We start from the raw sequence: 21,863 nt of genomic DNA, 5'->3' as shown, positions 1-21,863 counted from the left end.
TAACTTAGCTAGCTGGCTAAGTTAGTCCTACTTGGGCCAGCGAGGAGACCAGGGGAGAATTAGCTGTGGGATCGCAGAGCGGATAATCTTCATAAAAGGGGAAGGGGACGGGAAGGAAGGGGAATAGAAGATGAGGCTAAGTTCAAATTGAAAGCCAGGCGGAATAGCTCTGTCTTACAGGCCTGACGGAAGGAGGTTAAATCCTGCAGGGCCCTAGTCTCATGGGACAGAGCATTCCACCAGGTCGGAGCCACCACTGAGAAGGCCCTGGCCCTGGTGGAGGATAGTCTGACTTCCTTAGGGCCCGGGACCTCTAAACTGTGATTATTCATGGACCTTAAGGTCCTCTGCGGGGCAGACCAGGAGAGGCGATCCCATCAACTCTTTTTAATGCTGCTTTTAATTTGGTAACCCTCTCTGGGACCTTAGGGGAGAGGGCGGGCAACAAACAAATCAATGATAATCATAAGAATCTTGTACAGTGGTGCCCCGCCAGACGAATGCCTCGCAAGACGGAAAACCCGCTAGACGAAAGGGTTTTCCGTTTTGGAGGTGCTTCACAGGACGAATTTTCTATGGGCTTGCTTCGCAAGACGAAATGCCTTGCGATTCCTGGGGGTTTTTTTCCGCTCCCCACCCCCTTTTTCTAAGGCACTAAGCTGCTAATAGCCTTTTAGCAGCTAATCTGCTAATTCCTTAAGCCTTTAATAGCCGCTAATAGCCGCTAAACCGCTAATGGGCTTGCTTCGCAAGACGAAAAAACCGCTAGACGAAGAGACTCGCGGAACGGATTCTTTTCGTCTTGCGAGGCACCACTGTAATAATATTCTGCCCCCCCCCCCGCAAGTTTCACCTCTGCTCTTGCCCCCTGCAGGTGTGAGGCCAACGTGACAATTGCCACGCAGACCAACAAACCCATCCCTGACTGCGAGATCAAGAACCGCCCTAGTCTGCTGGTGGAGAAGATCAATCTCTTTGCCATGTTTGGGACGGGGATTTCCATGAGCACCTGGGTGTGGACCAAAGCTACCCTCCTCATCTGGAAGCGCACCTGGGGCAGGTAAGAGCTGGGACTAGCCAGCCTTGGAAGAAGCCGGGATTTAAATTTTGAGACCATCCTGCGGCTTCCAGGCGCCAGAGCCCCAGCTGCTCTGCATTGGGCTTCCGGCCGACCTGATGATGCTGACCGTTACATAATAAACCATTTGTAAGAACTTGATACAGTGGTGCCTCGCAAGACGAAAAGAATCCATTCCGTGAGTCTCTTCGTCTAGCGGTTTTTTCGTCTTGCGAAGCAACCCCATTAGCGGATTAGCGGATTAGCACTATTAGCGGTTTAGTGGCTATTAGCGGCTATTAAAGGCTTAAGGGATTAGCTGCTAAAAGGCTATTAGCAGCTTAGTGCCTTAGAAAAAGGGGGTGGGGAGAGGAAAAAAACCCCCAGGAATCGCAAGACATTTTCGTCTTGCGAAGCAAGCCCATAGCAAATTCGTTTTGCGAAGCACCTCCAAAACGGAAAACCCTTTCGTCTAGCGGGTTTTCCGTCTTGCGAGGCATTCGTCTTGCGGGGCACCACTGTATTTTAGTGTGTCAGCAGCTAAACTTTGGAACGATTGGCACTCTTTTCGCGGCACTCTGTTCAGTATCTGCTGAAACCATTTTTGTGGTTCTCAACCTGTGGGTCCCCAGATGTCGTTGGACTACAACTCCCATCATCCCTGAGCTCTGGCCTTGCTAGCTAGGGGTGATGGGGGTTCCAGTTCAGCAACATCCGGGGACCCACAGGTGGAGAAAGGCTGGTTTAGACAAAAATTACCGGCCCAGCAGTTTAGAAATTTGAGGTGCATTTCAATCTTTTTTTTTTTAAGTCTGGTTTTTTAAATTTTAAATTATTGAAAAATGAAAAGTACAAAAATATAAGTGCATAAAAACTAAGAAACAAGAAATAGTACGCATGTAGAAAATGAAACAAAAAAAGAGACTGTGTACGTTACAAAAAAGGGGGACGACGACTTGATATTTGATTTGAACTGATTTTAGAATGTTGTATTATTTTACTGTTGTTAGCTGCTCTGAGCCCAGGTTCAGCTGGGGAGGGCGGGATATAAATAAAATTATTATTATTATTATTATTATTATTATTATTATTATTATTATTATTGTTAACCAGACCTTAATCTAATATGGTATCTATAAAAATGAATACCAAATATTGTTAAATTTCACCATGGCAAGTCTACATTTGTACACAACTTGTTTGTGCGTAGCAAGTTTGCACATATCTTCAATCCAATCATTAAAGGGAGCTGCGTTTTTATTTCCCCGGTTTTTAACTTTCGAATGTCTTAGATTATCGCTGGTACATTTTCTTAGGGGTGATTTTATTCCGTTTTTGTGTGTGTGTAAACTGCTTTGAGGGTTTTTTGGGATGTTTCCCCCCTGATCAAGCGGCGTTTAAATTTCATGAAATAAATCCCCCCCCCCCCGCTCCCCGCAGGCTGACTGGCCAGAGCAGCAATGAGCCCAAGAGGCTGAAGAAGAGCAAGATGATTGCCAAGGCCTTTTCGCGGCGCAAAGAGCTTCAGCACAACCCCAACCAAGAGCTGTCCTTCAGCTTGCGGACTGTCTCGCACGAGGGGCCGGTTGGTACGTATGTCCACAGGGAAGGGGGTGCCTTGGGGCTCCGTGCCCGCCCGACGGAGGGCAGCCTCCCACAGCTGGGCCAGGGCCGGATTTCGGTTTGATGATGGACCTCAGCTACTGAAGGTTATGGGGCCCTTGATATGTCCAGCTGTCCTTTGTCAACAAGAAATTGTCGCCTACCGTATTTTTCGCCCCATAGGACGCACCGGCCCATAGGATGCACCAAGTTTTTTTGGGGGGGGGAAATAAAGGGGGGGAAATTATTTCCCCCCCCCCAGGCGCTTGTGGGGCCGGCAGCGGGGAGAAGCGCTCTTCTCCCCGCCTCCCGCCTGCAGACCAGGTCCGGGGATAACGGGAAGACACGCTGTGCCTCCCAGCTGTCCCTGGAGCTTGCGGGGCAGGCAGCGGGGAGAAGCACGCGTCTCCCCGCCGTCAGCCTCCAAACCACATCGGGAGACAGCGGGATGGCAGCGTTCCGCCTCCCCGCTGTCCCCTGATCTTGTGGAGCTGGCGCTGCGGCTCTCCTGAAGCCTGGAGAGCGAGAGGGGTCAGTGCGCAACAACCCCTCTCGCTCTCCAGGCTTCAGCGAAAGCCTGCATTCGCCCCATAGGACGCACACACATTTCCCCTTCATTTTTGGAGGGGAAAAAGTGCGTCCTATAGGGCGAAAAACACGGTATTTTGTGTTGAATATATGCTATACAGTGGTACCTCTGGTTGAGAACGGGATCCGTTCCGGAGGCTCGTTCGCAACGTGAAAAGAGCGCAACCCGCAGCGGCGCGTCTGCTCAGGTTGCGATTTGGCGCTTCGGCGCATGCGTGTGATGTCATTTTGCACTTCTGCGCAGGCGCAAGCGATGGAACCTGGAAGTAACCTTTTCCGGTACTTCTGGGTCGCCGCGGAACGTAACCTGAAAGAACGTAACATGAGGTATGACTGTATGGTAATTTATGGACCTAATCGGTATCTCAAGCCAAAGTTGTTCAACAATCAATCCCTCTTCTTCTCTGGGAAGCTGAGATAATTCTGAGGGGATGCAGGTTTTGAAAAACTCAACGTTTGAAATGTTCTCCCCTTCCCCCTTTTAGTTATATACATGATTATTTTTTAAAAAATATGTTTTCCCCAGCTGGTTTGGTTTTCGATATCAATGAGCCGTCGGGAGATGTGTCCTCTGCTTGGGCCCAGCATGTGACCAAGATGGTAGCCAGGAGGGGAGCCATTTTGTCTCAAGATGTCTCCGTCACTCCGGTAGCGACGCCGGGTAATTCTGCTTATTTTCTTCCTTCTTTCAATAATATTCTGTTCGGCGTGTAGACAAAGCAAGGGAAGCAATGATAACAACATTACAAAAATAATAATAATACTGGGTGTCTGCTATCTATGGCTGTTTCACATGACAGTTTATGACATTTCCCTGATGTTTCCCCTAAACTGTTATTTTTGAGTGGTTTCACAACCAATCCCTCTTCTTCACAGGGAGCTCTGGGAATTGTATTTCAGTGAGGGGAACTTACAACTCCCAGTGCCCTTAACTCAGCTCCCAGAATCCTTTGGGGGTGAAGCCATGACGGTTTCAAGTGGTATCCCAGCCCTCAAAATGTATGCTATGAATGTGGCCTTCCCTTCGATTCCCAGAGTTGTTCAACAATCAATCCCTCTTGTTCTCCGGGAATTGTAGCTCCGTAAGGGGAATGGTAGGGACGTGGCTGGCACTGTGGGTTAAACCACAGAGCCTAAGACTTGCAGATCAGAAGGTCGGCGGTTCGAATCCCCGCAATGGGGTGAGCTCCCGTTGCTCGGTCCCTGCTCCTGCCAACCTAGCCGTTCAAAAGCACGTCAAAGTGCAAGTAGATAAATACGTACCACTCCGGCGGGAAGGTAAACGGCCTTTCCGTATGCTGCTCTGGTTTGCCAGAAGCGGCTTAATCATGCTGGCCACATGTCCCGGAAACTCCCTTGGCCAGTAAAGCAAGATGAGCGCCGCAACCCCAGAGTCGGCCACAACTGGACCTAAGGGTCAGGGGTCCCTTTACCCTTTTTACCTTTAAGGAGAACGGTGGGGCGGGGAGTCTCCTCATAACTTCCAGCGCCCTTAGCAAACCCCCAGCTCCCAGAATCCTTTGCAGGGGGAAGCCATGATGGTTTCATGTGCCTCCACAGCTCTTTGAACGTTTGGTTCGGCCTGGGAGTGCCGTGAAACGAATCAGCCATCTCGAAGCAAGCAGCGATTTGGGGTTTTGAGGTGTGTGCTCTGGGGTGGGGGGCTTCGGACGGAGGTCCCATATCCCCCCTAACCATCGCCTCTGCCCTTCCTTTGCCCACCCACACAGTGCCCCCCGAGGAGCGAGCCAACTTGTGGCTGGTGGAAACCGAGCTGTCCCCCCGGCGGGAGAAGAAGCTGAGCCGCAAGAAGAAGAAGCGGCGGAAGAAGAAGGAGGTCTGCCCCATGGGGCCTGCCTATGACCTGGACCCCTTCGCCCCACAGCGCCTCAGCTCCGTCCCTCGCCTCCCCCAGCTCCCCAAGACCAAGGGCTTCGTCGCCAGCGCCAGAGAAGCTCAGGCCCTAAACGACGTCCTTGCGCCCAGGGCCTACCCGGCCTGGCGGCCCACGGCCATGCCCCAGGAGGACCCTTTTTCCAGGGGGCCGCCCCCAGAGCACCCGTCGGCCCTCGGCTGCCGGCGCAACAGTGCCGCCCTGCCTCCCGTCAGCCACCCCTTCTGCCCGGATAACGGCCCCGTGGAGGAGGCAGGGCCCGGAAGCGGCTTCTGGTTCTTCCCGGGACGCCGGCAGCCTCTGCCTCGCGGCAGCTTCCCCCAGCCGCCACCCCGGAGCGTGGCCCCGGGGCCTGCCTTTCTGAGCGGCACCCCGCGCAGGGCTCCGCAGGCCCAGGGACGGCGAGGGGAGCTGCCAGCCCCTATGCACTCCCGGACAAACCTCATGGATGCGGAATTGCTGGACCTCGATTCTGATTTCTAGGATTTCGGAAGACCCTTTCCAGAGGACGACTTTGGGGGGACGAGGGAGAAGAGGTTTATTTGGTTGTAGAACAGCCATGACGGGAGAAGTGGACGTTCCCAGCTTCTGTTCCCCCCCCCCCCCCCAGAAACAGTCTCCTGGGTTTTTGCCCTGCTAGGAAGAAGCTATATTTTCCCTGCCGAGATAACAGGCGTGAAGAGACGGTTTTCTTTGAGCTCTTGTTTCTGACTTTGGTGCAAAAGCTGTCCTTTCTTTCCTTTCCTTCCTCCCTCCAGACGAAATCTTGCACGTCCCAACGCGTCCGCCGTTGCCTCGCCGTTTGCTTAGGAAAACAGGCAGATCTCCTGAGATGGAGATCACTGAATGCTTCTTCCGCACCATGGATCTTGCAGGAGCTGTGTGGATCTTGCGGGATATTTATCGAGGGCAAGGGAGGGTTTTTGAGCAGCGACGGTCGCAGCGCCTGTCGGGCGAGATGTTAGAGAGGGTCCTCAAGTCTTCTCCCTGCGCTTCCAAACAGATCCTCTTCAGGGCTTGCCAAATGGCACTGCCCTGAAGTAGATCCCGGGTCTCTTCCCCGTCGGCGGTGTGTGTGAACGCTCCCTCCCTCCTGTGAGCGGGCGCACTGGTTTTCGTGAGGTGGGTACAGAGCAGGAAGGGCCGTGTGGTTTATTGCGGGCCCAGAAGGAAGGGCGGTTGGGATCCGTTCTGATCTTGTAGCTGAAGAACCTTTCCCACCTCATTCTTTCCCGGGGGTCACATGGCAGCGGTGGGTGGAGCCAGTGGCAAAAATGGGCGGAGCAACAAATTGTGCCTTTGTACAGTAGGCCGAGCGTCATCGTTAGAGTTCAGTGACATGTTCCGGCCGCCCATAAACACGCTGGCCTTGAGACCTGGGGACAGATCCGAGGGTCAGATATAGAGGTCTTCAGGGCCAGATTCAGACCCCAGGCCTGAGTTCCTCCACCCTGGTGTACGATCCATGCTTTGTAGATCCAGCTCTTGCCTTGCACATTTGATGTTTGGCAAATAGGTGTCGCAAGGGAACCTGGAGAAGAATATTGATTGGACAAGGAGGAGCACAGCTTGCTGCATGGATGGGTTTGGGTATATTTGCACCTTGTTGACGGATTCATGCGCAAGGCCGGGCTACAGATCTGTGCCAGAGCCCTTGGAAGGCTCTGCCTTCGGCTCTCGGAAATCGGATATCACAGGTTGAATCCCCGGAGAGTCTCCAGCCTGGAGGTTGCAGGCCTGGACCAACGTCCCGACTCCTTTCAACAGGCCTGGGGGAAGTTGTAGTTTTCTGGAGGTTCCTGGACTCCAATTCCCATCGTAATCTGCAGCACAGGGATGATGGGAGTTGAAGTGCAGCAGTATCTGGGGGGGGGGGGGGCGCGGAAACAGGATCCGCAGCTCTCCTCTCTAGGACCACTTTGTGCCATCCTTCCAATGGGATTCACCCTACTCTGAGAACATTCCCCATAGAAAGGATTCCCAGCTGGGAGTCAGAAGCCTAGGGCTGCTTGGGGGGACCAAGCATCCCAGCATGCAGTGTGTGCCACCTCTGTATTGCCTGTTGGGAGTTGTAGTCTTGATTTTCATCATCTGTATCGCAGGCCCACTTTGGTCTCGCAACAAGGATGGGGGGAAAGCAACCGTCGTATTAAGTAAACACAAACGTCCTATTGGATGTGGAGAGTTTGGGGGAGCAATGGTAACACGTTGAAATATTTCTGTTTCTCTTTTTTGTAATTTCATGCCGTTCGTTAACATATCGACGTATAAAGCGCAGAGGTGAGTTTTTGTTTTAATAGTGTCAGAGCTTAGACTTCGTAGCCTTTTCATAGGAAATGAATTTTAAAAGAGAAAAACGCTACCCAGCAGTCCCTAGTTGGAGGAATAATGCCTTCTGTCTCCTAGTCCCAAGGTGTATGGCCCCATGCTGAAGCTAAGCAGGTGTGGGGCTGGTCAGTGTCTGGATGGGAGACTGCCTGGGAATCACCTCTGTGGGGGAAGAAAAGGTTGACTGGGTGGGAATACAAATTTAAGAAATAAATAGCAATTGGAACAGTCCCCAAAGGACTGCCTGCTAAGTGTTTTTGAGGGGGGAAGGTTGAGCTACAAGGAGGAAAATTACCTCTGTTGAAGCCCACAGTCCTGTCTGTATATATCTGGAAGTACAGTCATACCTTGGGTTACAGACGCTTCAGGTTGCGTTTTTTTGGGTTGCAGACCGCCGAAACCCGAAAGTACCGGAACGGGTTACTTCCGGGTTTCGGCGGTCGTGCATGTGCAGAAGCGCTAAATTGCGCATGCGCAGAAGCGCCGAATTGCAACCCGCGCATGTTCACACGCGGCGCTGCGGGTTGCGAATGTGCTTCCTGCACAGATCACGTTCGCAACCCGAGCGTCCGCCGTAATCCCCATTGATCTAAGAGAGACCCGGTTCGCGACCAAGCCCTAGATCCTGTTAAAAAGAACAACCAGTGCAATCTTCAGCATGGTTACTCAGGAGTAAGCCCCATTGAGTTGAATGGGATTTATTCCCAGGAAAATGTGTATAGAATTCACAGCCTCGGTATCTTAATTCCTTATAGAATCAAAGAATTGTAGCATTGGCAGGGGCCATCTCGTCCAACCCCCCGGCAGTGCAGGATCCTAACCGGATGCATTTTAATTCAGTGATCTGATTCACTGGCATTGGCTCGCTCTCTTCCTCTTGCCCTCCTCCCCCAGTTTCCTTGAAATGCAGCAAACTCTGGTTTGTGCAAACCATAGTTCTGAAAGCAAGGGTTGAAATACGATTTCAGATCCTGGTTGGAGAGGAAACAATGGCTTGCCCAAGCCTCGTTTGGTCGCTGTTGGTAAGCTGGTTAGCTGCAAACCGGAGGTACAAGTTTTCCACACCTGCCTCTAATGTGGAGTGGGGAAGAAGAGAAAAAGTGAATTATGGTCACTGTGGCTTATTCTTATCACTATGAGCATTGATTTCTGGGAACATCTCAACTGGACCATCTTTATTCTAGTTTCACTTAGTGATCTAAATCAGGGGTCAGCTAATTTTTCAGCAGGGGGCCGGTCCACTGTCCCTCAGACCTTGTGAGGGGCCGAACTATATTTTAGAAAAAAAATATGAACCAATTTTTATCCCCACAAATAACCCAGAGATTCATTTTAAATAAAAGGACACATTCTACTCATGTAAAAACACACTGATTCCTGGACTGTCCATGGGCCGGATTTAGAAGGCGATTGGGCCGGATCCAGCATCTGGCCCTTAGTTTGCCTACCCCAGGATCTAAATTAAGGGTACCTCTGCTTAACACGCTGATCGGAATTTGGGAGAAAATTAATTGTGCTTTGGCGATTCAGCTGCGACTGTTGCATTGCAAGCAGTTTGACTAGCTCTACAATTCTATGGTGCCCTTCCTAAGAAAACCAGGCCATTTGTTGACCGTGTAAAACAGCCAGCTCTTCAAATAGAGAAATTTAAAAGTTCTGGGGTACAGTGTTTTGAGTGGGTGGGATTTGAACCAGCACAAAAAGAGTTTTGTTCATCCGAGATGCACAACTAAAAAAAAAGAGGAGTGTATTTCATCTTGCTTTTGTGGCAGTTGATGGACAGAGGGGGAGGACCAAAAGGTATTGATTGACAGCAAAGAATGGAGATGAAAACTGGTCTCTGCCCCCAAGACCTTACAGTCAAGAACGAACTGCTTGTTGGGGCATCACAGCTTGCTTTATAAATGTCATTCCCACCAATATAGCTGATGTTTTGATGGGGTGGGTGGGTGCTGTTTGTAGCCCCCAGGCCAGAAGGCTGATCTGTGCTGTATTTTTTTAAGTCTACTTTTTAAGGCTACTGAACTTGGGTAAGGTTAAGACAAGACCCGTACATTGTAAGCGAGTAAGCAACCAAGCATCTGGTGGGGAAAAGGAAGAAATCGTATATTTTCAATACGCAGCTGTCAAATAAATATTTACTGTTTTATATTCCAGTTGATTTCTGTATGCTTGCACGAAAGTGGGAATGGGGTTGGGGCTGCTCCGGTGGGAAGGGAGGCATCGCGCTGCCCGGGCCTCGCCACAGCCGCCGCTCTCGGCCCTCCTTCTCCGCCTTCTATGCCTGACCCACTGCTCACCGCTTCCCCACCACCGCCGCCGAAAAACCCACAACTCAGGGGCTGCCTAGGCTCAGAGAGAAAGGCGATAGAAGCCTCGGAGGAAGGGGAAGCGTGGCGGTTGAGATCAAGGCAGCAAATTGGCTCCGCTGCATCATCAACGTCCCAAACGTGTCGTATTTATTTATTTGAAGTGTCCCCGGATTCATTGGAAAAAAAGTCTGGTAGCCTTACAATCTCAAGAGCTTTTCTTTCCACGATGAAGAATTATAGAAAGGGACATAGCTCAGTATTAGAGGTCCCAGGTTCAGTCCAAAGTGTAGACATCACTGGGCAGGATGGAGCGACGGTCAGCTTTCTGGATTCCTAGACTTGTCAGGCTGGGAAGAGAGAGAAAAGGGGAGATATTCCTTGTGAGGTTTCTGCCAGCAGGTGGCACTGCGGAGCTGGATTTAGATGCCTTCCTCCTTCCAGAGCAAGGAACTGGGTGTATTTTCAAAGCAGTTCCACCCTCTTAAAAGGTAAAGGGACCCCTGACCATTAGGTCCAGTCGTGGCCGACTCTGGGGTTGCGGCGCTCATCTTGCTTTACTGGCCGTGGGAGCCGGCGTACAGCTTCCGGGTCATGTGGCCAGCATGACTAAGCCACATCTGGAGAACCATAGCAGCGCACGGAAACGCCGTTTACCTTCCCACCGGAGTGGTACCTATTTATCTACTTGCACTTTGACGTGCTTTTGAACTGCTAGGTTGGCAGGAGCTGGGACCGAGCAACGGGAGCTCACCCCGTTGCGGGGATTCGAACCACCGACCTTCTGATCAGCAAGTCCTAGGCTCTGTGGTTTAACCCACTGCGCCACCCGCGTCCCTTTCCACCCTCTTAACAGGGGGCAATTAGTTGCCTTCAGACTACATGGACCCTTCGTGAGCTGCATTCATGACCACTGTGCAGATCTGTGCATTATCGGTGCAGAAATCTGAGGCAGAAGGTTTGCAGTAGCAAAGACAAGGAGACGACAGGGTCATGTGCGAGTGACTTGGGGGCTTAAGACAGTGGGTCTTTTGGGGTGGCCAACATGCTGCTGTCCGCAGATGTGGCTGGCCTGCAGCTCCAATCGGCCACAGCCAACATGACCAATGGCAATAATAATAATAATAACAATAATAATTTATTATTTATACCCCACCCATCTGGCTGGGTTTCCCCAGCCATTCTGGGCGGCTTCCAACAGAATTTTTTGTTGTTGTTGTTTAGTCGTTCAGTCGTGTCCAACTCTTCGTGACCCCCTGGACCAGAGCACGCCAGGCACTCCTGTCTTCCACTGCCTCCCGCAGTTTGGTCAAACTCATGCTGGTAGCTTCGACAACACTGTCCCACCATCTCGTCCTCTGTCGTCCCCTTCTCCTTGCGCCCTCCATCTTTCCCAGCATCAGGGTCTTTTCCAGGGAGTCTTTTCTTCTCATGAGGTGGCCAAAGTCTTGGAGCCTCAGCTTCAGGATCTGTCCTTCCAGGGAGCACTCAGGGCTGATTTCCTTAAGAATGGAGAGGTTGGATCTTCTTGCAGTCCATGGGGCTCTCAAGAGTCTCCTCCAGCACGAGAATTCAAAAACATCCATTCTTCGGCGATCAGCCTTCTTTATGGTCCAGCTCTCACTTCCATACATCACTACTGGGGAAACCATAGCTTGAACTATACAGTCTATTAAACATTAAAAGCTTCCCTAAACAGGGCTGCCTTCAGATGTCTTCTAAAAGTCTGGTAATTGGTTTTCTCTTTGATATCTGGTGGGAGGGCGTTCCACAGGGTGGGTGCCACCACTGAGAAGGCCCTCTGCCTGGTTCCCTGTAACTTGGCTTCTCACAGCGAGGGAACCGCCAGAAGGCCATCGGCGCTGGACCTCAGCGTCTGGGCTGAGCAATAGGGGTGGAGACGCTCCTTCAGGGATACTGGACTGAGGCAGTTTAGGGCTTTAAAGGTCAGCACCAGCACTATGAATGGATGGTGTTAGCAGCCTGGATAGCTTGGCTGATTAGAGCGTGGTGCTGATGAACGCCAAGGTTGCAGGTTCGTTCCCCATATTGGATAGTTGTGTTATAAGAAAAGACTGCTCCTTTTCCCCTATGGGGTACCCAAGAGCCCTTATAGAGTCCTTATGTAGGTTCTCTATCGGTAGGAGAAAACAACAAGAGGCCAACCAGAGAATATTGAGAAGCAAAGCAGCTAGTAAGCTTGATCTTTACTGATCTGTTGCAAGAGGGTCCTCGCTCACCACACGCAGGAGGGAGGAGGAACCCAGAACCAAGGTGTGCCTGCCCTTATATAGACATTTTAAATTCCCTGCCCTGGAGCTCACGACCACCCCTCCATACACCATACATACATCACAGAAGGGGTGTAACCCAAGACCACCCCCCAGATACATCATAGCTACATCACAGAAAAGGCGGTCTACAGCAGAAATCTGAGTGCATTGTTTATCTCGTCTGGCAGGTTACCTGTTTAATGGTCACTTGATTGGATTGCCTGGGGAGCCTGGCCAATCTTTTGTAATGATAAATACTTAGTTCCTGAGCCAGGTCACAGGCTCACACCTTATTCGTATCTTAAATGTGCCCTTAAGACAGGATTTGAGAAGGAAAAGACAACGGGGAGGCTTTTCCATTTTCCTTTGACCTTGCAGAGAAAACAAAGCAGCTAGTAAGCCTGATCTTTATTGAACTGTTCCAACAGGCTGCTCAACCCCAACCCAACGCAGGAGGGAGGAGGAACTCAGAACAATGGTGTGCAAGCCCTTAAATAGACTTTTGAAATTGCCCACCCTGTAGCCCAAGACCACCCCCCAAAACATCATACATACTTCATACTTCATACTTCATACATGCTTCACAGAAGGGGTGGTCTACAGCAGAATCCTGTCTGCCAGGGTCACTGATAATGGTCACTGATTGCTTTTACCTGGGCATTCTGGCCATCCTTTTGTGATGGTAAATACTCAGTTCCTGACTCCAGGTCACAGGCTCACCCTTTTCAAACACAGATACGCCCTTAAGATAGGATTTGTGAGCAAAGAGACAATGGGCAGGTTTTCCCATTTCCTTCCTCCTTGCAGAGAAACATTTGAGGTCAATTTGGGAGAGTCAAAATGATTTCAGAATTGCTCTCCTGTACGATTTCAGACATGCTGTTTATATACTTATGTATATGTTTGCCTTGTAAATTTATGAACGTATGATTTATATATATGAGGCCTTGTGCTTCCTATCACAATGTCCCCTCCGGGGCTATAATTTTTACTAAAAAAAAAATTGCCCCACAAATAATAACCTGAGTTGCTTTGCAGGGGGTTGGACGAGTTTATCCTCGGGGTCTATGATTCCAACTCTACGAATCTATGATCCTATGCGTGTTGTGATCTGACAACAGCTGGAGCTCAGCACATTGGCTAACGCTAAGCAACCGGTTCAAGGCGTACTAACAGGCTGTAGGTGCAGAGGCAGCCAACGCAAGTTCTCATGAGAATTTGTGCCCACAGGCTAAATGCAGGAAGAGGCACGCCTTGACATCTGGCTTGCGCGGCTCGAGAGTTGCCGTTGTGAAGGGAAGCAAAGAACATGGGAAGGACTCAGTGCTGGCAACACTGGACTAGATGGACAAGCAACCCAACTAATTACAAGGCACCTTTTGCCTCCTTGAGGTGCTGTTTGTTGTGTCCTGAAGTTCTCACCCTGGGCCAGCAGGGGGATACTGCAGATAGTTTTCACTCAGGTCCACATATGCAAATAAGGGATTGAAAGTGACGTTCAGTGATTGGATAGTTACACAAAGTTGTTAAAGTTGCGTTGGAGTGGAGCTCTATATACGCAGGCTGGCTGAATCCTTCAGTTCAGTTCTGGCCTGTGAATAAGCAAGAGCTGTTTGGAGAATCGCTGTGTCGTCTGATATGTTCACCCACAACTTAACACTGTTGGCCCAACTTTGCAGGGGTATTGCTAAGTACCGCTCTACGTGGGGCTACCTTTGAAGGTGACCCGGAAACTACAACTAATCCAGAACGTGGCAGCCAGACTGGTGACTGGGAGCGGCCGCCGTGACCATATAACACCGGTCTTGAAAAACCTACATTGGCTCCCAGTACGTTTCCGAGCACAATTCAAAGTGTTGGTGCTGACCTTTAAAGCCCTAAACGGCCTCAGTCCAGTATATCTGAAGGAGCGTCTCCACCCTCATTGTTCAGCCCGGACACTGAGGTCCAGCACTGAGGGCCTTGTGGCAGTTCCCTCCCTGTGAGATGTGAGGTTACAGGGAACCAGGCAGAGGGCCTTCTTGGTGGTGGCGCCCACCCTGTGGAACGCCCTCCCACCAGATGTCAAAGAGAACAACAACTACCAGACTTTTAGAAGACATCTGAAGGCAGCCCTGTTCAGGGAAGCTTTTAATGTTTAATAGGTTATTGTATTTTAGTGTTCTGTTGGAAGCCGCCCAGAGTGGCTGGGGAAACCCAGCCAGATGGCAGGGTATAAATTATTATTATTATTATTATTATTATTATTATTATTATTACCGAAGGCCTGAGGTCCAGTAGTTGAAAGTTTCATACAGTGTCCACACACTAATTTATTTATTTGCACAAATACATATGTACTGCCCACTCACATAAGATAGGAAGGCAGACCGCATAAGGCAAATGCAATAAAACATCAGAGAGCTCAGAAGCAGTACGGAATAATAAGGACACAAAAAGAGGCCATCTAGTCAACCCTTTTGTTCTCTGGATGCCTGCAGGGAACTCGCAAGCAAAACCTGAGCGTGACAGTCCTCTTTTAAAGCTGTTCAAGTTGGTGGCCTTCCCTGTCTGCAGTGGGAGGGAGTTCCACAGTTTTAACACTGCACCTGTGTGAAGGAGTTTGTTTTCTGTGCCCTGAGAATCTCCCAACATTCCACTTCCTTGGAGGTCCACGTTCTTGCTTCGGTAGCACGTAAACTAAAATTTGACGGATGTCCATGAAAAGCTGGTCTCTCTTGCTGCCTCCAGCAATGCACCATGTTGCAGACTTCTCTTTTATCTAAGCCCGTGATGGCCTAACTTGGCCCTCCAGCTGTTTTGGGACTACAACTCCCATCATCCCTAGCTAACAGGACCAGGGATGATGGGAATTGTAGTCCCACAACAGCTGGAGGGCCACGTTTGGCCGTCACTGGTCTAAGCGAAAAGGCCCTTTCCTCATAGCTCCAACCCCTCGATCGCTCCTGTTTCCCTTGCCTGACCCTGTGATAGGAATTTTGACGTCTTAGATATATGTTAAATGTTCATAAGTGTATCAACCAAGCACATACATAGATCAGCACGGGAAGACCAACCTGGAACCATTTTTGATTCCCAAACTGACCAAATGTTTTCTCTGCAAGGTCAAAGGAAAATGGAAAAGCCTCCCCGTTGTCTTTTCCTTCACAAATCCTGTCTTAAGGGCACATTTAAGATACGAATAAGGTGTGAGCCTGTGACCTGGCTCAGGAACTAAGTATTTATCATTACAAAAGACTGGCCAGGCTCCCCAGGCAATCCAATCAAGTGACCATTAAACAGGTAACCTGCCAGACGAGATAAACAACGCACTCAGATTTCTGCTGTAGACCGCCTTTTCTGTGATGTAGCTATGATGTATCTGGGGGGTGGTCTTGGGTTACACCCCTTCTGTGATGTATGTATGGTGTATGGAGGGGTGGTCTTGAGCTCCAGGGCAGGGAATTTAAAATGTCTATATAAGGCCTTGCGCGCCATTGTTCTGGGTTCCTCCTCTCTGCCTCGTGTGGTGAGCGAGGACCCTCTTGCAACAGATCAGTAAAGATCAGGCTTACTAGCTGCTTTGCTTCTCAATATTCTCTGGTTGGCCTCTGTTATTTTCTCCTACCAATAGGGAACCTCCGTAAGGACTCTATATGGGCTCTTGGGTACCCCATAAGGGGGAAAAGGGCAGATTTTTGTTCACAACAACCCTTTCCCTTGGCACATTGTGGCCGTGCAAAGGGGGTCGGGGCTCAGTTTCTCCCGGGCCACTGGGCTTGCCCACATGCCACAAGCCTCTCTCCACCTGCGCATGTTTTTCTCCACTGATGTCTGAACTTTCCTTCCCGCGCCTTCGCTTGGCAGATCTGCCTGTGTGTGAGAAAGAGATGTGGGTGTGAAGGAACGGACGCATTGCTAGACAAATATCTGTGAAGCAGAAGCCATGGGGAGGGTTTTCCGCTAAAGATGCTGCTCCTCTGCTGCCACGGAACTGCGCCATAAGCCCTTGTGAGTCACCTGCCTGGGATGTGGGATGTTGGGTGCCTGCGGTTCTGCTTCTAGGAACGCTGGCAAAAAATTAATCCACAGATTTCCCCTCGCTTTCCAGAATCTCTGGTGCAGTTGAATTATTATTGATGCTGTGGGTTGTGGTGGTGGCTCAGGTTAGCTCACACCAATAAAATCACAGTAAAAACATAATAGGGGAAAAGGGGGGGGGAACCAATTTAAAATACAGTGATACCTCAGGTTAAGTACTTAATTCGTTCTGGAGGTCCATTCTTAACCTGAAACTGTTCTTAACCTGAAGTACCAGATTAGCTAATGGGGCCTCCCGCTGCCACCGCGCCGACACCGTATGATTTCTGTTTTCATCTTGAAGCAAAGTTCTTAACCCGAGGTAAAATATCTGGGTTAGTCGAGTCTGTAACCTGAAGCGTATGTAACCCGAGGTACCACTGTACAAGTTAAAATGCAATTTAAAATGCAGCCTCATTTTAAAGTAGCTGATAAATAAGGCCATAAAGGGAGGGAAACATAAGGGTCAGACTGAGTCCAAATCAAAGGCCAGGCGGAACAGCTCTGTCTTGCAGGCCCTGCAGAAAGATGTCAAGTCCCGCAGGGCCCTGGTCTCTTGGGACAAAGCGTTCCACCACGTTGGGGCCAGTGCTGAAAAGGCCCTGGCCCTAGTTGAGACCAATCTAACCTCCTTGAGGCTTGGGACCTCCAAAGTGTCCTCCAAAGAGGACCTTCCTTAAGGTCCTCCGCAGGGAATACCAGGAGAGGCGGTCCCATAGGTACGTGGGTCCCAGGCCGCATAGGGCTTTAAAGGTCAAAACCAGCACCTTAAACCTGACCCTGTACTCCACCGGGAGCCAGTGCATTGGATGATGACGAGGATGGGATATGAGAGAAACAGAGAGAGACATTGATAGAGATATAGCTAGAGGTATTTGTTGTTGTTTGGTCGTCTTAGTTGTGTTTGACTCTCCGTGACCCCATGAACCAGAGCATGCCTTGGAAACTATCACTTTCTTCTCAAAGCTTCTCCTTTTTTATGTCCATGGAATTTTCCAGGCAGAATACTGGAATGGATTGCCAGTTGCTTCTCCAGGAGCTGGACTCACAGGGGTCAAGAATAATGTTAGAATCATAGAGCTGGAAGAGACCACAAGGGCCATCGAGTCCAACCCCCTGCCAAGCAGGAAACACCATCAGAGCACTCCTGACATATGGTTGTCAAGCCTCTGCTTAAAGACCTCCAAAGAAGGAGACTCCACCACACTCCTTGGCAGCAAATTCCACTGTCAAACAGCTCTTACTGTCAGGAAGTTCTTCCTAATGTTGAGGTGGAATCTTCTTTCTTGTAGTTTGGATCCATTGCTCCGTGTCTGCTTCTCTGGAGCAGCAGAAAACAACCTTTCTCCCTCCTCTATGTGACATCCTTTTCTATATTTGAACATGGCTATCATATCACCCCTTAACCTCCTCTTCTCCAGGCTAAACATGCCCAGCTCCCTTAGCCGTTCCTCATAAGGCATCGTTTCCAGGCCTTTGACCATTTTGGTTGCCCTCCTCTGGACACGTTCCATGTTATACAAATGTGTATACCAAGTTTTCTCATGTCATTTGTATATCACAAAAACAGCATAATAAACGTGGATAAAAATATCTACAACATTCCCCATTATTACTGGTCAATGTATAAGTTATTGGTTCATGAATTCTTCTAAGTAATAACCTTTCTCAACCTGTGGGTCCGCAGATTGAACTACAACTCCCATCACCCCAAGCTAGCAAGGCCAGACGTCAGGGATGATGGGAGTTGTAGTCCAACAACATCTGGGGACCCAGAGGTTGAGAATTGAAGGGAAAGGTGGGGAGAGAGAAAGAGATGTTAAGAACTCCAACCCCCAGCGTCCCCTGCGCGCCCCCTTCCCCGCCCCGCGATTGGATCCCGTGTTTCGCCCGCGGCGCCTGCCGGGAGCGGTAGTCCTCCTCTCCGCAGCCTCCCCCCTCCGAGAGGGCCGCCGCGGACTGCAAGTCCCGCGAGCCCCCGCGCGGCGAGGCGTCCGAGAGTGGGCGGGGCTTCGCCTGAGGGAGCGAGGGCGCGCGTGTCCGCCCGGCCGCCAGTGTGTGAGGCGAGAGCCGGCGTCGTCGTCGTCGTCTTCCTCCTCCTCCTCGTCCTCCTCTGAGGCGGCGATGATGTCGGTGCGCGTGGCGGCCCCTCCGGCCGTGGAGCTGAAGGAGCTGGGCGGCGGGCCGCTGGACAAGGCCGGAGGAGGCGGAGGGGGGTCCGGGGCCTGCGCTCAGGCCGCCTCCGCGCCGCCCAACCCGGCGCCTCAGCCGCCCGCCGAGTCCGGCTCGCCAGGCTCCGGAGGCGCGCCGGCCCCTGCCAAGGCGCCTCAGGCTTCGGCCATGAAGCGCAGCGAGCCCGCGCCGGCTTCCTCTCGGGCCCAGCAGCAGCAGCCTCGGCTGGCCGGCGACGGGGGCGACAGCAGCGGCGGCGCGGGCGGGCAGCTGGGCGAGGCCCTGGTCAGCCCCGACGGGACCGTCACGGAGGCGCCGCGCACCGTCAAGAAGGTACCTCGCCCCTTGCAGCGGGTTGGGCTAGATGACCCCTGGGGGACCCTTTCCAGTGAGAGGCGGCACCCCGCCCTCTCCTACCCCCTGCAGCCCCGTGTTTGGGTGCGCGCGTGTGAATGCAATCCGGAGGCAGAGGACTGGATAGAGCGTGGTGCTGACGCCAAAGGTTACAGGTTCGGTCCCCGCAGGTGGGGTTGTCATATGTCCTATTTTTTTCCCCGGGCACGCCCTCTTTTTAAGGGGTAGAGTCGCCATAGAGACCCGTAGTTAAAAGTAGAAGTTGGCAAATGTGTCCTCTTTATATATATCTCTGGTGACAGAGTGTTCTGCCACCAGAGAGATATATGTGTGCTGAAAAGGCACTGAACTGTAGTGTTGGAAGGGATCGAAAGGATCATCCAGTGTTATATATATATATATGTTCCAGCATTGTAGGGGGTTCGGCTGGATGATCCTTTCGGTTCCTTCGGACTCTACAGTTCAGTGCCTTTTCAGCACTGGCCCCGACATGGTGGAACGCTCTGTCCCAAGAGACTAGGGTCCTGCGGGACTTGACACCTTTCCGCAGGTCCTGCAAGACAGAGCTGTTCCGCCTAGCCTTTGGTTTGGACTCGGTCTGACCCTTATGTTTCCCTCCCCTTAGGGTCTTGATTTATCAGGTACTTTAAAATGAGGTTGCATTTTAAATTGCATTTTAACCTGTATTTTAAATTGGTCCCCCCCTCTCTTTTTCCCCTATCTCGGGGGACAATACTAAGCTGGATGGATCAATGTCTTGAAACTTCCCATGTTCCTGTTTGCGAAGGTTTGTAGCTAGATGGCAGAGCTCCTGCTTTGCATCCAGAAAGTCTAGGCAGAGGACCTTCTTGGCGTTGGTGCCCTCCCTGTGGAATACCCTCCCATCAGATGTCAGGGAGATAAAGAATCACACAAGTTTTAAAAAACATCTGAAGGCAGCCCTGTTCAGGGGACATTTTATCATTTTTTATATTTTGCTGGAAGCCACCTAGACAGGCTGGGCAAACCCAGCTAGATGGGCAGGGTATAAACAAAAAAATTATTATTATTATTATTATTATTATTATTAAGGTTCCCAGGTTCAGCTTTGAATGTCAGTGTCAACAGTGCAGAGTTGGTGGGCTTGATATAAGATAGCCAGTGACTGCTGGACTCCATGTTGGCTGGGGTGTGTTAATAAATAAATAAATATTTATACCCCGCCCATCTGGCTAGGTTTCCCCAGCCACTCTGGGCACTCCCAGAAGAATATTAAAAACACAACAAATACATCAAACATTAAAAACGTCCCTAAACAGAGAGTCCTGAATGGAGGGCACCAGGTCAGGAAAGGCTGCCCTAGTTCTTCCACTCATAGTTCCTTTAAATTAAATAAATTCTTTGTAGTTTCTTCACCCCCTGGCCTCCTAACCCAGAAATTCCTGAGGAATTAGCCTAAGTGCAGGAGAAAGGCGTTCTGTGAAGAGTCCCCATTCCTCCCCTTAATAATTGGAGCAATGTAAAGAATGGGGCCCCCTGATCCACCTTCTCGCCCTCCCAACTCATGAAGCTCTTAGCCACAATTGACAGAATGGTTCTAGCGAATATAATCACCATTCCCTTTTCTTGGGAAGTGAGTGCTGTTAGAAAGAGTCTCTCAGTCTCTCTCTCTCTCTCTCTCTCTCTCTCTCTCTGTGTGTGTGTGTGTGTGTGTGTGTGTATTTATACAAACACACACATGTATGTTGGTACCTTTTCCTTAGGTACCAGCTAAGGTCCCGCTTCTCTAGGAGGAGTAAGACTGTTGCTGTCCTCAAAAGTCCATTAGAAAGGGTTATTTCTCCTCCCTTCCCATTTACATTCTTTGGATTTTTTGATCCAATCTTGCTTCTCTCAACAGGAGCCTCCTTGCCAGATACTCTCAGAGCATTTGAGGGCTACTTTATTTACCCTCCTTTTTCAGGACCTGCCTGTTTCTGAAATATCTGGTGGTTCTTGTACAGAGATGGTTTCCTTGTCTATTTGCTGATAGGGAGTAATAGACTTTATTTGAGTATGGTGGCACAGCCTCTCCCCTCCTGCCTCTTTTTTTCCTAGTGGGAGATTCCAAGGCAGGTGGTGTTAGATCTCTATTTGCTGGGATCATTAACAATTTTTCTCTCCTTACATTTCCTTAGATGTGTTTTAGTCTACAATTTCAGTTACTCTCTACAGCAGACAATAATAATAATAATAATAATAATATAGGAAACGGTATTAGTTCATCAGAGAAAATTCCCAGCAGCAGCAGCAGCAGCAATATAATACCTTTATTCGAACCAACAGAAAGTAATGTAAAAAAACAACAAAGCTGGCTAGCTTTTGAGTTTCACAGAGCTCTTCCAGTTCACCATTTACTGACTTTTAGAATCATAGAATCATAGAACTGTAGAGTTGGAAGGGACCCTGAGGATCATCTAGTCCAACCCCCTGCAATGCAGGAATATGCAGTTGTCCCATAGGGGGATCAAACCTGCAACCTTGCCATTATCAGCACCAAGCTCTAACCAACTGAGCTATCCAGCTCTAGCCCAAATAGAAGGTATTATGCAACTGCTGCTGTTGGGATTTCAGTTATGCATGCTTCAGGTCAAAAGGTGCAAGAAGTACAGATCCTTGAGATGGGGAAAAATGAATTGAATCCTTGCCATTACTGTAGCAGCAAAGTGAATATCCAAGGAGGATATTGTACCTGTTCTTTAATGTGGTGAAACTGTTCCCTTTCATCCTGAACTTCCTGCAACGAGACATAACAGATTCTGTTAATTTAGTGATCAGTGTGCAGGTAGAGATTTGTGCCTTTGTGGTAGGAGGTGAGATGCACTGAACCAGGAGTGAATGCAGCACGTTTTTTCTTATCCACAGTTTCATTGTGGGGCTTGTTCTAGTGATTGGAAGTGGGTGCACAGTTCTCAAATCCAGGCCCTACTCTCCAAGGCACTATGAAGGTAACAGTAGCATAAATGCACTTTTACCAGCTTCATCTTGAACAATCAAAGGGCTTATGTAACTGCCAGTCTAACACATCATTTGCAGGTAAAGCTATCTTAAGCACCAAAATGCTGTTTATTAGAAAGCAAGTCTGTTAAGATCTAAGCCAGTTTTTCGGGCCCCTTCCTAAAGATAGGAAGAATCCATCTGGCCTTTGGAAGGAAAAATTGAGACACGCTGTTTCTGCAGAAGGTAATGTGAACATGAAGAACTGCTTT

At 50.0% G+C, this 21,863-nt stretch overlaps 2 protein-coding genes and 2 long non-coding RNA genes across 4 annotated transcripts in view; 2 read left to right on the top strand and 2 right to left on the bottom strand.

Annotated features, from left to right (window-relative positions):
• SMO (smoothened, frizzled class receptor) overlaps nt 1-9,625 on the top strand; it is a 31,075-nt gene extending 21,450 nt beyond the window's left edge. The window contains exons 9-12 of the mRNA XM_083401965.1: nt 875-1,060; nt 2,498-2,646; nt 3,774-3,908; nt 4,978-9,625. Coding sequence (XP_083258091.1) covers nt 875-1,060; nt 2,498-2,646; nt 3,774-3,908; nt 4,978-5,624 — 1,117 coding nt within the window. The 3' untranslated portion in view covers nt 5,625-9,625. The remainder of the gene's footprint in view (nt 1-874; nt 1,061-2,497; nt 2,647-3,773; nt 3,909-4,977) is intronic.
• LOC310659301 overlaps nt 1-21,863 on the bottom strand; it is a 327,135-nt gene that overhangs the window by 36,624 nt on the left and 268,648 nt on the right. The window lies entirely within an intron of this gene.
• Nucleotides 7,731-21,863, bottom strand: part of LOC310659292 — a 269,655-nt gene continuing 255,522 nt past the window's right edge. The window contains exon 2 of the long non-coding RNA XR_014502726.1: nt 7,731-8,710. This is a non-coding gene — a long non-coding RNA (uncharacterized lncRNA). The remainder of the gene's footprint in view (nt 8,711-21,863) is intronic.
• Nucleotides 18,117-21,863, top strand: part of AHCYL2 (adenosylhomocysteinase like 2) — a 104,780-nt gene continuing 101,033 nt past the window's right edge. The window contains exon 1 of the mRNA XM_083402081.1: nt 18,117-18,615. Coding sequence (XP_083258207.1) covers nt 18,235-18,615 — 381 coding nt within the window. The 5' untranslated portion in view covers nt 18,117-18,234. The remainder of the gene's footprint in view (nt 18,616-21,863) is intronic.

This window comes from Podarcis tiliguerta (genome assembly GCF_965153285.1).
Source record: "Podarcis tiliguerta genome assembly, chromosome: 10".
NCBI lineage: Eukaryota > Metazoa > Chordata > Lepidosauria > Squamata > Lacertidae > Podarcis > Podarcis tiliguerta.
Note: the sequence above shows the minus strand (reverse complement) of the source record. Positions and strands in the feature narration are given on the sequence as shown.